This window comes from Haliotis cracherodii, unplaced genomic scaffold (assembly GCF_022045235.1).
Source record: "Haliotis cracherodii isolate W230 unplaced genomic scaffold, xgHalCrac1.p SCAF_6, whole genome shotgun sequence".
Taxonomy (NCBI): domain Eukaryota; kingdom Metazoa; phylum Mollusca; class Gastropoda; order Lepetellida; family Haliotidae; genus Haliotis; species Haliotis cracherodii.
Window position 1 is genome coordinate 9,264,674 of NW_027266319.1, and position 17,089 is coordinate 9,281,762.

The 17,089-nt window shown below is 39.3% G+C and overlaps 1 protein-coding gene across 1 annotated transcript; it reads left to right on the top strand.

The window, feature by feature from the left end:
• Positions 1-57: 57 nt before the first annotated feature.
• On the top strand, positions 58-16,449 carry LOC139444961 (zinc finger C3HC-type protein 1-like). The gene is made up of 9 exons (XM_071225991.1): positions 58-152; positions 1,031-1,172; positions 3,258-3,408; positions 5,624-5,707; positions 6,439-6,566; positions 8,012-8,118; positions 10,596-10,722; positions 12,020-12,448; positions 13,815-16,449. Exons 1-9 carry the CDS (start codon positions 58-60, stop codon positions 13,893-13,895), a joined length of 1,344 nt encoding a protein of 447 aa, XP_071082092.1. The 3' UTR covers positions 13,896-16,449.
• Positions 16,450-17,089: the final 640 nt, after the last annotated feature.

A 17,089-nucleotide genomic window follows, 5' to 3' on the forward strand; every position in this document is an offset into this window, starting at 1 on the left:
GAAAACACCTCATAACTGTTAAGGAAGTAAGTAAATTCACTTCCTGTCATAAACATCATGGCTGCCAATGCATGTCCTGTAACGCCGGAGCGGGTTCGAAAAATTCTTTCATCGTTTTTGAGCGATGGAACGAAAAAAGGAAACGACAATGAGTACGTGATGTGAGACGTCTATGGTATTATGGTCAACTGTAATGATGCAGGTTCCCAAAAAATGTCGAAAATTTTTGATCACAAGACACAACGTGACACCTGTGATGTTGGGACTTTATGTTTTATTTCAGTGCAGGGCACGAGGGTACTTTTTCGCATTCCAATTAGCGCCGCAGTTGTAGAAGAGGATCGAACTGGCGCTGTCAGCTTGAAGCTATAGCTGGGGCTATACTAATTAGCTAACACGAACGTAGTGTGTAAAATGTAAACGTAAATGTGTCCATGCAGAACATTTGTTCTGGTGGAAGCTATAATATTACCAGGAGTTTTCTTCCTATAGAATATATACCCAGGAAAAAATTCAACTGGTACAAAACTCCTGGTATATGGCTTCAAACAAAACAGTTCAGTGGGAACATATTTACGCTCACAACAACACATCACTTCAATTCTCGTTCAAGTTCCTACTGGCCACAGACCCGTTGCTATTGTTTTTTTTAAATTCTGTGTTTTTGAAACTGTGAGCCAATGAACTTTTTTCTGTCCCTGGAAATAAATTGGGTTGATTTCTATTATAATGTGACAAGATAAAATGTTTTATGTGAAGGATAAAACAGTGACTGATTGGCTCTGAGTCTGTTAATGTGTCTGAGTGGGGTATATATGTTAAACTGTGGCATGGGATCTCAGTGGACTCAGTGGCGTCAACCAGCACCAGGTACATTTTGACAAGGTCTTGTTCCCCTAAGGAAGAAATAACTTGTATCAATTGTTTATGAATATAAATATCATGTACTTTTATCGACATACATCATGTGTTGGAATGATGTACATAGAGGACACTTTTACTCTTTTGTAATTTCGCTTTTGTCCTTTAGAAGCGGGTCAGAAACTACAGCTACTGCATCTGGAACAATACCACAGCCCAAAAAGGAAAATAAGGTCACAGAGAAGAAGCAAGAAAGTAGTCCTAATTTGAGAAGCAGGGATGCCTTCTTTGCCAGAGTAGCCACATTTTCTGTATCCTTTGAAGTAAGGCCAGACCAATGGGTTTTCTTGTAATACTGATCCACCACAATGATTTTTCATAGATTTGACAAAAAATAATGGCTGAAAAATTATTATTTTACTTTTTAATAATTGCCATCAACTCCAAAATATCAATCAATTTCTCAATTCAAGGGAAGCAGCTCTTCCGCTCTTGTCATTTGCCATCATCAGTAGTGTAAATATTTTCATTTGAAGACTGCAGCGTCTCTGCCTATGAAACAATCTGATCAAGTCGTTTCTTGCTTGTCTTATGGACATTTGTGCATAACTGAAGATGGCGCCTAGTCAAGGAGGGTTGTAGTTTGTGAATTTGTTATTGTTGGCATTTCTCATTGGCTTTTGCACATTGACAACAAAGTGCGTGAGCTGCAAGTTTGCCTAATTTAGTAGTGATACACATAAGGAAGAGAATTTATGGATTACAATTTCTTTATTATGAGAAACACAATGTTTCAGAGTATATACTTACTCCTTCATCAGGTGAATAAATGCTGCCATATAGCTGGAATATTGCTGTGTGCAGCATTAGACAACACATACACATGCACTCATTCACACATACACAAACAAAAATCAGGAACATTGTGCATCCATTTTATGATGGATAGTTTATAATTTTATCATTTCATTGCAATAAATTAAATTAATAAACATGATAAAGTCACAATGGTTTGTTGTTGATAGAAATATATTTGAGACATACAACTGTATATGGACATGGTGTAGGTAACGGTTCTATTTTAATACATATGTATGTACATGCCTCAAAGTTGCGACTAAAACAGTAGCGAATGCGACCTAAATTTCAGTTTGTCTATTGTCTAAAATTCAGAAAATGACTACCTAGAAAAATATCTTGTGGCGACTAAATTCTATTGCTACACATCTGTAGACACAAAAATAAATAACAGCTGATATTGGAAAACACGTACTCGCAAGTAATTCCATCTAAAGTCGACAGTGAACCAAAATACATAAAAATTAATTGAAGTACTTTATTTTAGTTCACAATGCTCATTGAATAAGTGAGGACATTTCCATTAAGATACAATTTCAAGACTAGTGCTGTAACTTGTACATATTATAATAGTTATTTGATAAAGATCAATATTGGCTTGACTTCTTGATTTTACCACTGGCTAACTGTAAAAAAAGTACTTGTTGCCATATGGCTACTTGGTGAAAATTCAAATTTTGAGGCCTGATGAAGGACTCAGATCTATGGCGGATTCTCAGATCTATGGCAGATTCCTCAAATAATGTGGGTATTGGCGTATACTCAGATCTATGGCAGATTATCATATGATATTAATAATTGATAATTTCTACAGCGCTACATGTTGTATAGATTCATATATATAGCAGTAGACTTTCAATGATCAAAATTGTGATTTTTCTGGGTCATTCTTATGGTTTTTCCATTGGCATAGCATCATCGGTGCAGTTATTGCATATCGATACCTTTCTTAAAAACGTTCACCAAAGTTTTATTGTAGAAACTGTTTGTACTCCGCACCATCCTCACATTAGCCGGAGCTGATAAAATCCTGAATATTTTCACGGTTCCCCAATGCAGGATTCAGAGCCTTTACACAAGAAATTTCTTTGTTTGAAAAATCATTTGAAACTGATTCGGCGTTAGGGTCTTTAGAAACCCCTCATTCCTCTGCCGGCATGGATCTGTCATAAGAAACCTTTCATTTTCTGTGGTGTCCAGCGCCATCGTTTCCGACTGATCGCAGTGTCTATCACCAGTATCAGTAATAGACGTTGAACTTACATGACGTCATCACAAGCAAGGTGTTGTGACATCATATCAAGCATGATGTCATTTGAGTGATTGTCCATTCATGGAAAAGAGATCATTGCAAACATGACAGCATTTAACAATGGGAATCTGCCATGGATCTCAGAATACACCACAGAGTAGAGTCCCACCATAGATCTGAGTCCTACATATATTTCATGACCATGTTACATGAGTAACTTACACAGAGTGTTCAGGACTAGAATAGCTTATTATGCCCACATAATTTGTCCTTAACCTACAACTAGCCTCTGACCTGGTTTGCTAAACCAGGAGAGTTGTCCCCCTTGGTATGTGCTCAGTATGGCTGGGAGAACACGGAGATGGACATGCTGCGGTGTGTCAGCTGTAAGTCCTTCCTGTGTGGGAAGCTGCCTGACAACACCGACCAGGTTGCATGTGAGTATTGTGGATTAAAGCAATTTACCATATTCGATGTAATAAGCGCCCAGGGCGCTCTCAAAATTAGAAATAGGGGGCCACTTAAAACTTACACAAACTAAAGTGAGCTGTATCATAGCTTGTCCTTTATTTGATTATTTAGTGCATTAATATCTTTTGTCTGAATCTGTAACCATGGTAACCATGGTAACTGCAACTTTTGCATTTACCTTTAAATCAATGATGACAACAAATTATTCAGATCTCAGGTTTAGGTCTTTAGTTTCAGTCAAGATTAAAAGAAGAAAATTTCACAGTTTGTGGAGAACAAGCACAACCTATAACACCCAATATGCATCTTCAATGTTCAGTTTTATCGTTACATCAGTCTTGGAAATGGTATATGCTGGGTAGCCAAGTGGTTTTAGCATTGCCTTATCATACAGGCGACCCAGGTTTTATTCCCCACATGGTGTCATGTCTATTCTTGGTTTTGACCGCAGTGCTGCTAATAACTGTGTAGAACCTTATACTCACTCACTTATTCAGGTGCACACGATTCGCTGTGTAGAGATGTGTCCCTTGGGCACACCAGAAACCTATGATTGTGGGTTCGAATCCCGGTTTGCCCTGATTATGTTTCTAGGTTTGTCAGCACCATACCCGTGCTTGTTGGTTTCATTGAAGTGGTAAACGTCAGAGACCTGCATCACTTTGGGCTTTTCTCCCACATTAAGCTGACATGCCACGATATAACTGGAATACTGTTAAAAGCAGCATTAAAAACCCAACTCACACACTCACTATTCAGGTGCAACAAGACGGAAGGCCGAAGCAATATGTATCTCTCTATGCTGATATATATAACGAAATGTTTATATGAATTAAACAATAAAAATTAAATAACTTAATCTTTATGATCGCAATCTTCTCATATCTGTCCCACATTTATGCCCGTATGCAATGTTTAGCTTGTGTGTAAAGTGCCCTATCTTTAAAGCCTTGTGATTGGCAGTTGAGTGAACACGAACCACTAAAAAGTCAGATGTAAAGTTGACGGCTGGTGAACGTTTATTAAGAGCACATAGCCCGTGTAGCAATAGAGTGTTATTCTTTCGTTAAGAAAGTCAAAATTATGTATATTTGTCACGTATCGGGTAATGTATCCAAGGCAACGTATCACGGTGCATTTGTGAGGTGAGGTGAGGTGAAATTGGGTTTAACGTCGCGTCCAAGATGATTGCACTTATATAGCGACGTGCATGCACGCATGTGTCTGTGGCTGCTTGTACTAGTCCGGACTGATGCTGATTTATAGTGCTAGCTCACTGAGATACCATGCAGCAGTTTAACATGAATACCCCACTCAGACACAGTATACTGACTCCGAGCCGACCAGTCCTTGTTTTAGCCCCTTAATGTCGAGCGCCAGACAGGGTAACAACAAGTACCATCTTTTAACGTCTTTTGGTATGACGCGGCTGGGGATCGAACCCCCATGGTGCATTGGAGTTTCATTATATGGTTTCACCTTATTGCATCAGTCCCATGCTTGCTGTAAGAGGCAACTGTGCTTGCTGTAAGAGGCAACTGTGCTTGCTGTAAGAGGCAACTGTGCTTGCTGTAAGAGGCAACTGTGCTTGTTGTAAGAGGCAACTGTGCTTGCTGTAAGAGGCAACTGTGCTTGCTGTAAGAGGCAACTGTGCTTGTTGTAAGAGGCAACTGTGCTTGTTGTAAGAGGTGGCTAACAGATTCAGGTGTTTGGACTCGCTTTGGTTGATGCATGTCATCATATCCTATTTGCGTGGATTTGATAGAACCAAAACTACGAACAGCCTACGAGACGCACGTGCAGATTTCGTGCCATTGCGAGATGCACGTGCGGATTTCGCACTGTTGCGAAATCCACGTGCTGAGGTCACCGGTTTCATTGAACGGAGTGCACGACTGCAGGCGATATTTCATCTCCAATACAGGTTATACATTTGAGAGTTTTTATTACAGTTATTTAATTAAAAACGTCTATGCGATGAGTCGGCTTATAAGTTGAACAAACCATTTCTCCCCAGGATTTCCAGCGATTGTAAACCCTGACATTCGGTGACAATCCTCGGGGCCTACGGCCTACGGCCCCCTCGGTATGTCACCTCATGTCAGGGTTTACAATCGCTGGTAATCCCGGGGAGAAATGGTTTCCCCTATACATAGTCATGTCATGATGCTTGTGTTCCAGATAAGGAAGCCTGGGTGAAGCTGAAGAAGTCTGTCTGTGCCAGTCATGAGAAGATCTGTTCCTGGTCAACCAACCCTGCTCCAGGTGATCTGTCGGACTACTGGTCATACACACACTCCTAGGGGTGGTGGGGTAGCCTAGTGGTTAAAGCATTTACACGTCACACCGAAGGCCTGGGTTCACATGGGTACAATATGTGAAGCCCATTTCTGGTGTCCCCCACCAGAATATTCCTGGAATATTTTCTAAAAGCGGTGTAAAACCATACTCACTCATTATATTCCTTGCATTATCATGGAGGAAAAGTATGCATTTATTAGAACATAAGGACTAACTAACTTTGATGTTTTATACTTATCATGCTTATAGATAAAATAAATTATTTTTCTCCTTGTACAAATAATTGTGTTTAGAATGCCAATTGTGGTCTTTCAGACATTTGCTTGCAGGTTACCATGGAAACTATGTGAGTTGATTGGCTTGATCATACAGGTATATTGCCATGTTTCAGACTGGTACGTGCAGGTTGCCAGTGTAACTGTGATGATGTATGCCTGTATTTCAGACTGGTACATGCAGGTTGCCACGGTAACTGTGATGGTGTATGTGTGTGTGTTTCAGACTGGTATGTGCAGGTTTCCATGGTAACTGATGCTGTATGTGTGTGTTTCAGACTAGCACTTGCATGTTTCCATGGTAACTGAAGCTGTATGTCTGTGTTTCAGGTTGCCATGGTAACTGATACTGTATGTCTATGTTTCTGACTGGTACATGCAGGTTGCCATGGTAACTGTGATGCTGTAGGTGTGTTTCAGACTGGTACATGCATGTTCCCCACTTTGACCCAGAGGAGGTGAGGTGTGACTTCCAGACCCGGTACAAGAGGCTGAAGGAGGCCAGGGAAACATTACCAGACATCAACTACGACAGTCTGGCCAAGTTTGTAAGTTGTACACACAGAATTTGCATATTTGGGTGAAATACACAAATCACTTCACCATTACCGAATTGATTTCAAGTTGCCTGCATACAAATATGCTTGTAAAAAACAACATGTAATATCTTGTTATGACTGTATGCCTGTGTTGTTTTTCTGATCTTTTGTTAATGATTGAATTCTGGCATAACATGTACATGAACTTAAATGTAGTGAACTGTGCACAAAAGAACTACATCCTGTTTATTAAAAAAAATAAAATATTTCTAAAATTTGACGGAGCCCATTTCTATATCCCCTGCCCAATGAAGTTTTGTTTCCGGAGCACAACTCATAAACCGTTCAATATTTTTTCATCAAACTTTGCAGGTGGGTCAGGTACATCCTGAACTGGTGCCTTTTGCTCTTGAGAAATTTTAGAAATTTTTATTTTTTGCGTTTCCATGGCAATAAGATGGACTTAGGTTCTGTGAGGGTAGGGTTTCGTTTTCCGGAGCATAACTCATAAACCGTTCAATATTTTTTCATCAAACTTTGCAGGTCTGTCAGGTACATGCTGAACTGGTGCCTTTTGCTATTGAGAAATTTTTGAAATTTTTATTTTTTTACGTTTCCATGGCAACAAGATGGAGTTAGGTTCCAAACTCATCTTTTTTTTCACAATTTCCATGACAAGTTCTACCTCGGTTAAAAAAGGTTAGGGTTTGTTTAGATTTAATTATGTCATAAATTCTGCAACAGGGGCAGGGGATATAGCCTCGTTAGTGGCAAACTCTTGTTTTAATGGAGACATGTATTTTGCTGTTGTGAGCTGGGACACACTTGAACAGATGCAAATTAGAAGTCACCTGAAATAGAAGTTTAAACTGAATCATTTTAGCAAAAGAGTTAACTCCTTAGTTTAACAATGCCCAATAGACTGGACCGAAGGGACAAATTGAACACCCAAAGAAAACCATCAATACCCAATGTGATTGATGACGTGAATAGATGCTCTGTAGCTCCAAATGATCTGGTGTCCTGGGCCCACTTGCACAAAGGGACCTTAGTGCTAAGGCTATCGTAAGCCTGTGTTAAGGTATGGGAGTTACGATCATCTTTACACTAAAATAGCTTTGTGCAAGTGGGCCCTGGATTCATTTGCAGGGTGGATGGATGACACAATAGTTAACCACTTTCTTCAGAACTTGAAAAACAGTCAATACAGCAGCATTAATGGGGAGTGTGTGTCAGTTCCAAGTGAAATTTCCAGATATAATAATTACTATACTCAAAAACATTCCAAAGTCTGAAACCAAATAAAGTTATCTTCCAATTAGAAGCAGTATTTTCATCAAATATTTCTTTACTTGAGTTGCCTGACGGAAAAGGTCCAGATCTGTAGATAGCGAACAACGGCAACATTGCCAATAATTGTTATCGTAATTGTAAGACTGAGTTGAATGTTGCAGGGTTTTGACACATATCACTGTGGGCGACTGACTTTCTCCTTGGACAAGTCGAGTGAAGAGGGGACGAAGGTGGCCGCAGCGCTGGCAGTCACTGGCTGGGCCATTAGGTGAGAAACTGGAGACAGTTATGTTATTTCATAGGCATCATGCATTCTTATGACCAAGGCCACTGCAAGATGGTTATGTTTTCTTTGGACCAGTGTGGATTCTGTGTTAGAATCGGCCCCCAGCAACCTATGCTTGTCAGAAGAGGCCAGTGATCAGGTGGCTGGGCTTTGTGGCGTGGATCGTTGCTCGTAATATCAATCACTGGATTGTCTGATCCACATTTGATTTTTAGAGGTCGTCATCATATAGCTGGAATTTTGCTGAGTGAGGCATTAAACAACAAACAATCAACCATCAATCTTTGGCTTTGCCTGCTACTTCCAGGCTTTCTCAGTAGGACCAGATTGCTATAATAACCTCACGAACAACTGCTAAACATTTACTTCTCAGGAAACAGTTGACATTACCTCTCTGGTGAGCATCTTAATGTTCAGTAGGAAAATAAAATGCCCAATCTCACATGCATCCAGAGCAGTAAGTGCTTGTTGTAATGGGATCAGTTGGTGTGTGACTTGATGATGGTTTGTCATTGTTCCCAGATGGTGTAAATCACTGAACATGCTGTCAGGCAGTTGTTTGCCTGGTCAAGACATAATCTTAATGACTACATTTAGCTGGAATATTGCTGACTGCAGCCCAGTTGTCATTACCATTCAGGTGATGAAATATATTGAATTGCCTAGGACCCGTGGTTAGTCACATCCATGGTTACACTACAAGTCACTAATGTTTGCATTTTCTTTTACTATGAACGCATTCCTTCTGACTTATATATGAGTTTGTATGTTTGAATAAAGAAAAAGCTTTAGTCAACTTCAGTGTATGCATGACCAGATCATTTATGGTGTACCTAAATACATTTTTTTGCAAGTAGCCCTGGTCAAACAGTTCCCAATCTGACATTTTGTACCCATCTCTTCAGACCTACAGCGGGTACCCTTTTTTAAGGGGGTAAGTGGGGATGGGTACCCGGGTAGTAAATATATACTCGTCCCAGCCCTAGATATGATACATCCTCGATTTCAATAAAATTATCGGCGAAACGGCAATATTGATGGATCGAGAAGGGAGCTAACTCTGCTTCCCTAATTGAAAGTGCAAGGTGGCCCCACATTCGAACTGAAGGCATTTCTTCTTTATGAAAATATGAACAACGTCCATATACTATTTTGTTAACATAAAGTAATTTTCTTGACTTTTAATTGGATTGGAAGGTAGAAATATGTAAAAACTACAGCAGAACTCAAAACATCACAAAACTTAATCTTTGGCTTTGTCTCATGTCCGAGTTCCGTCCAAATTTATACATAAATTTCCTGTTCATATGGCAAACCACTTTTATGAATAGATTGTTGTGTTGTGTTGGTAATGTCTCTTGAAGTTTAATTTAAAGTAAGTTTCTTGCTTTGTAACTATTTTCGGAAAATTGTGTTATCGAATGAGTGATCAGCTGGTGACCCTGTTCAAACTTCATTCTATTGTAGAGGTCATGACACTTAATAATTTGCAGACATTTTGCATGAATATAGCAAAACAAGAATAATATCTGTTGTTCTATATCCATGCAATAAGACTACAAATGTGGGCCCACTAAACCAATCGAATGAAGCTTCATGTTTTACAAATGTGGGCCCACCTTTTCGTAAACTATATGTGGCGGAAGAAAGTGGGCCCTAGTTTAGACAATGGTTATCAGTTAGCCAACCTAATGAAGCTTCAGGATTAATAAATGTGGTCCCTCCTGCTGCAATCAGTATGATGGAAAAAGGTTGGCCTTCATTTAGAAATTTATTATCAGCTCTAATCATGCTAATGAAGCTTTGTAGTTTGCAAATGTGGGCCCAGTTGTTTACATCACAATATATGACAGGGGGGAAACTGGGCCAACATTTTAGTAGTTGATTATCAGCACTAAACCAACTAAAGATATGCATAACACACTCAACATACTACAACTATTCAGTATCTAAATGTGGGCCTACCTGCAGCCATCTCTATTCACAATAATGAAGTTGTTCCACATTTAGAAAACTAATATTCACAAAGTTTTAATTTCATTGGCAAGAACCGTTATTAATTTGCTGCAATTTTTTGTAAAAAGTGTGGGAAAACCTAAGGGAGTCTACTCGTATGCCTATCTGGACCACCCTAGTACACCAGAATAAACTCTACATGATAGAGAACATGTTGGTTATCCAAGGATATGTCAAAAAGATAAGCAGAGGATGCTGTCTGGTTCTTGACCTGGGGAGCAAATTCACAGACATATCTTCTTCACATCACTTCCGGTCACGTGGGGTAGCTGTTAGGGCGCAAGCCGCACAATTTGGTAAGCACAACGTTTTCTGTAGCCAGGAACTATCACAGCTCCGTCTCCTAGGTCAGGAAAATAACAGTGGTAATGCAGGATAAGTATTACAAAAGTAAAAAATATTTAGATTTTACTAAAATTTGACCAAATTGTCTGTCGTTTCAGTAATAACGATACCCTGGTGTGTGAATATTGTCAAAGGCATGCAGGACTGTGGAATTTCAAGGTGAAGATCAGCAATGGCACTGACCAAAATGGAGACTCCGATCCTCCCCTGAAGAAACAGAAATTGGTTTGTAAATCAAAGAAGTATATTGTGAAAACGTTTTTCTCCTGATAGTGATACTCTTTGATTAGAAAAACGATTGCTCAAAGTAGCTTTTCCTAAACACAAACATTTTTCATTGTAAAAGATGTACCGATACATAGAGAATTTGCATACTTGATAAGAACTTTTACCTTTCTGTTCTTTCACATCTTCCCTTAGCAAGGGAGTTAACTGACTATGAAAGTCCAGTTTCCACCCTTACCAAACTAAATTGAGTTATATTTTGGCTGGACTAATGAGTTAATCCATAGTTCAACCAAAACATTGACATCCTCTTTGAAAACTGCCGCACAAATATCGGTCAGTTGCAGGATTTGCAAAACATGTGTACCACCAACTCGGCATCAACGAATATTTTCCAAATCTATTCATGTTTTTAATGAAGGTGCTCACTTGATTTGATGCACTTTGCAAAGTAAGACATGTTTTATTACAAAGTAGATTTTGATTATCAATCAGATCGTCTTGACTGGGCACCACCATCTTGTTTGAAGCAAATAGAAGTGATAGAATCTGATTGGTCAATAGGAGGGACAAAGAACTCGTAACTGGTGGCGCTACAATTGGGCCTAGAAATTTTATTCTAGTTCGGCTAGGGTGGAAACTGGAGTTTTAAAGTCAGTTAACTCCCTTGCATCAGGAAGATGGTTCTTTCAATGCATTGTCATTTTTATAATATGATAATAAAATCAGTAAACTAAAGTAATTTGCCTGAATCATTGATCTTTAAGTTCTTTATCACTGGTAGATCCAATGTTTTCATGATTATTGTTATCACAATGGTTCTGAACTTTGATGTTATCATTGTGTTGAAGGCTGACTTGAATAAAAGCTTATTATGAATACACAATGCACAAAGTGGTCAAATGTAACAAATGATATATGTGGCATAACACAATCCAAAAAAGTTCTAGAACCTGTACTTTACTATGAAAGTGTTATCCCAAATATAACAACAGGACTGCTTTTATTCATGTCAACCTGTTGTCTAAGTTGATGCAAGTCACTGGGCTGAGTTGTGTCCCTTAGTCATGCCAGGAATTCATGATCACTGGTTTGAATCCCAGTTTTGCCCTGCTTATGTTTCCAGGTTGTTTATGGCTGTGGATTTCACCAATGTGGTAAACGTTTAAACTTCTGGCTTTCTCACCAAACTGACTTGCCGTGATATTACTGAAATACTTAATTTATGAAATACAAAGTGGCGTTAAACCAAACTCACTCACTGTTAGAATATAGATGATGTCTTCTTGGTCTACAGGAAAAGAAAGACAGTTTTGATCCCTCTGATGAACATCGCACATTCTGCCCGTGGATCACCTTGCATGAACAGGACGACAATTCTCAATCCTCAGCAGGCAACACCGCTTCACAGACAAGCCCAAGTCTGTTTCGAAACAGTTCTCAATCATCAATAGGCAACACCACTGCACAGACGAGCCCAAGTCTGTTTCGAAACAACTCACAGCCTAACTCTAAGCAGAGTCCCGGGCCAAAGTCACAGAATACACATAGTCCGGGGCTCAACTCTTCTCAATGTTCTGACACAAGTGATGATAGCTGTGTATCCCCAGGCCCCCCGCAGAGGAAGGAGGGTATGAAAATCCCAGGATGGGTTCAGAATCTCAACATCATTGCACCTTGCCTCCTGTCCAATGATAGAGAAAGCTTGTCCAAAACAATCAGAAAGGTGAGATTCCATACTTGGCTCTTTGAAACCCAGAGGGGATTCTGAGTTAGAATTGATCCCCATGAACCTATCCATGTCATACAAGGCAACTTAATGGATTGGGTGCTCAGACTCGGTGACTTGGTGGATGTGTGTCACCGACCCTTTTGGCGTGGATCATTACTCATCATAATATCAGTGACTGGATTATCTGGTCCAGACTTGATTATTTACAGGTTGCTGTCATATGGTTGAAATATTGCTGTGTGTGGCAAAAAGCCTGAAAAAAACAGAACTCACCGATTCACTGGGATTCAGCTGAAGAGATTTGCAGATGTCGCCGCGGTTACCGTATCTCTACTGCTCCCTATACATGATTCTGAAGTTGACTTGTCACAACACTAGATGCAGTTTCCGCAGCGATACAGATATTTTAGATTGTTTTCAAACTGGTATTGATTGTCTTTCTCAAGTTAAGAAATGAAAAGAATAGTTTATTAGTTTCAATTTATTTCTTATATGAGATATGAACATTTTGTAAAGCCTCTTTAAGGATGTTCTTAAAATGTACAAGCTATAAAAATATAACCTGTTTTTAAATAATGTTGACTCCCTGAACTCTGCCTGACCACAACAATGTCGGGGTAGTCCATTTTTTGAACAGGGTTGTTACATTTGGTATTTTCCACATATTTCGTAATGATTATCTGTACCTTTTCTCCCAATACCGATTGTAATATTACACCCACTTTTGAATGGGATCATTTGGCCATAGCGTTCATCTGTGTTGCCCAGCTACACCTACAGGGAACAACTCACTAGATACTTTCATCTAAAAAATAATGTTGTCCACTTTACTATGGCATAAAGTTGCAAGCGCATTTTTGAATCTAAAAAAATGAGTTCATGATAGAACAATGTTTTATTTTGAAATAAACATTGCTTTGTTCTTCATTGTTCTTTGAGATTTTTCACGCAGATATCTTATTTTGGTATATCATTGAATGAACATTTGACAAGAATTAAGTTTGGTAATAAACAACTTGTTATTTTTAGTTGTATCCCAGTGATGTATTATTGCCTATGTTGTGCCTTGTGAACCAAGTACCAATATGCATAGCAAAGGGTAGTCTGTCTCACAGTCCCAGAACCATATTATTTTCCCTTCTGCCCGGCCCTTACTGTAATGCTGTAGCCCTAAATGAAGCAAGTCTAGATTTTCCAAGGGTTCAGGATCTCCATCTCCCCGGGGCTCCTTTTCAATTTAAATGTATAGTTTTAGCCTTAGCTGACACAATTTGAGAGAAGGATTAGAATGTACTTGAGACAGTTTGTTGTACATGAGACGGTTTGATAGCACATGAGACATGCTTCTTGTTCGTTTCAGAGTCCTATGGTGGTCGGGCTACGCTCAATTCGCAGGCTGTTCAAAGACTGGGCTACACCAGAGACCAAACAGGCATCTTGAACTTTAACATCCATCATTTGTGTACAGTTGTCTGGACTGTCTGAATTATCCAGTGTATTTAATCTTAATTCTTTTGTGGCAAATACCCTGGACCTATTCATCACCAAAGCTTCATTTAGGAAGAGATGTCACCATCTTCATCCCTCTCTAACTTGGGCCAGGGCCCCGTTCCACAAAGAGATCTTAGCGCTAAGACTGCCGTAAGTCAATGTTAAAGTATGGCAGTTACGATCGTCTTAGAGCTACGATCGCTTTATGGAACGGGACCCTGGACTTCTCTCAATCGTGAGCTTGATTTAACCGACTAATCAAATAGCTTCTACTGAACACCTGTTTGGTTAGTTCTACATGCAAACTCTCAGAGGAATCCCTTGAGATTTAATCAAGTAAAACAAACTATTGGCTAGAAGAGATGTTTTCCTGGTTGCTGAAACAGGCGAGGACCCATGGCAGTGATGGGCCCAGGGTATTTATCCTGGAGATTTAATACACTCGATTATTGAGGATGATACCGGGAGGGTTTCAGTATTGCATGTTAACCAGCTTCCAGAGGCAAGGGAGTTAACTGACTCAAGTTTCACTCTTCAGGATTTTGATTGGACAATGCATTGACTCATTAGTCCAGCCAAAATATAACTCCATAATTCCAGCCTAGTTCGACAAGTTCACTTAACTAGAAGATGCATGTTGACATACACATTGAGATACACGTCAGAATCTGATAGTTCATGATTTTCTGTAACAGAATGACAGAGAGGTGCAACAGGTACAGTATGGTGGATTCCTCAGGAGCATCATCTGTATCACATACAATCCTTGTAAGTTGATGAGTAACATCAGCACCTGGAGCCAAGTCGGTACATCCCTTGTTGATGAAGTGCCCTCTCTTTTGAGTCAGTCATTCAAATATCATTACTACAGATTGCAGAAACCCTTTCTGGTCTGTTTTGTTTGTTCACCCCAAACTTGGCAATATTTGACGGCAGTCTGGACCAAACAATCCAGAGTTTGACATGAGCATCGATCTACGCAACTGGGATACAATGACATGCATCAACAAGTCTGACCAACCGATCCCCTTAGTCACCTCTTACGACAAGCATGGGTTGCTGAAGATCAAGTCTGACCCAGATCTTCGGACTTCAAGTTTGGGCTACACTTCAAAGTTTTGGGCACAGTCTGGATTTGTCTGGTTTAGACTTGATTATTAACAGGCCACCATGATATAACTGGACTATTTCTGAGTGCAGTGTTATGCAACTAACAAACAACAAAATCATGTTGATGCTGCTGCGGCTCAAACTTTTATTTACATATAACACAGGTTTCTTTGGTTAACCTTGTGTGATGTTATATCCAGGGGATCTGTTGCTGGGATTTTGGGTGTGGGATAAACATGTTTTCCCTGTGTTTGAGACAGTGAGAGCCAATGTATTGGCTCTGATTTTGTAAATATGTCAACATTGTTTTTTGTTTCAATAATGTGTTCAAAGTATTTTTGCTTCAACTGTTTACGCTGATGAGTCAAGATTCTGTTGTATTTTTTGTTGTTGTGTACATACTTCAGATTGTTTTAAAAAAAAAATCTACAATAATCATTATCATAATGATATGCATGAACTATCTGAGACATAATGTCTGACAACAGTGCAATAGCTGTTTACACTTTAGACTATTATCACAGTTGTACTGCTTATGTACTGCGGTATAATATAGAGAAAGCTCTCTTTTTGGTAAAAGTATTTTTCATTAGCAAACGTAAATGTCATTATTCATTCTTCAACATTGTGTTTTTTCTTCATCCCATCTGATGTGAATCGGGGCACACTATGAAGTCCATTCTTGGAGACCCGTCATTAAGATGGCTGCAATAGCAGAGGAGCTCAAGTGACATCTCACAGCAGTACAGTAAACTACCGTTATAACGAAGTCGAGGGGACCACTAATTTTAGTTTGTAATAGCTGTAGTTCGTTATAAGCATACATACAGCATACCGTATATACAACAAATGGTCGGGGCTAAAAAATAAGTTTGTCAATTCAGTCAGTTCGTTAAAAACGTAGTTTACTTTACTTAGAGACTAACTTTATCAGTCAGCTGTGACACTATGCAGTAACATTTTCTGTACAATTGTACACATGTTAGGACCTCTATTCAAGCTATTAGACCCAGGTGTATACTTGGTATAACACTGAACACTGCAAAAACCTGCCATGGTCACATGGTACTGCCTTAGTGCCTTCCTGGCAGTATCAACTTGAGGGATATTTGTAATTTAGACAAGATATGAAATATTTGACTTTATAAAACTTCATCAACTTCATTAAATTAAACTAATTAAAACAGTGAATATATTTGCATATGTTATGCAGATACACAGCTCATTGAGGTCTGTACCTTGTTGACCATGGTTAGTTTTCTCTCCATCTAAGTGTTATCGTTTATTAATGTGTCATGTTCATCACTAGGAGACCAGCTAGGTGAATCTTTTAACATTTGATTGGTGCAATTTATATCTTCAAATTTTTTTTCACAGTTACAACCATGCGGTATACGAACATTAAATGATGTTGTAAAAATATAAATGTTTCTTGTTCTGTATTCTTTCATGATCAGGCCTACTGTATATCCTGTATAAGGCCAAGGTTCAAGGCCCCAGGAAAGGCCAAGGTATGTCATACAGTGGTATAGTGGCGTGGAGTGTCCCACACAGCCCAGGTATAGTGGATTGGACTGTCACACACAGCCCAGGTATAGTGGGGTGGACTGTCCCACATAGCCCTGGTATAGTGGGGTGGACTGTCCCACACAACTCAGGTATGGTGGGGTGGACTGTACTCTACACTGTAGATATCACTGCAATGAAATGACATCAAAATGCTTTGCAGACCATTATGACATCACAATCAAATGACATCACTAATGGCTCTGCTACTGAAGGTGTTAGCAGTACTTTTTACACTGAAGACACTGCTAATTACTGTCTACAAATTGAAAAAGTTGGAAGAATGATGTTGGATGATAAATTAAATCTCACCCTCGTGTCTTTTGACATCAAATATATCAATACTCATTGATAAAAGTGGCAAAAATCCTCGGCAAGCCTCGGAATTTTTCCACTTTTATCAACTCGTGTTGATATATTTGATATCAAAAGACACGAGGGTGAGATTCTCTATGTCCCACACAGCCC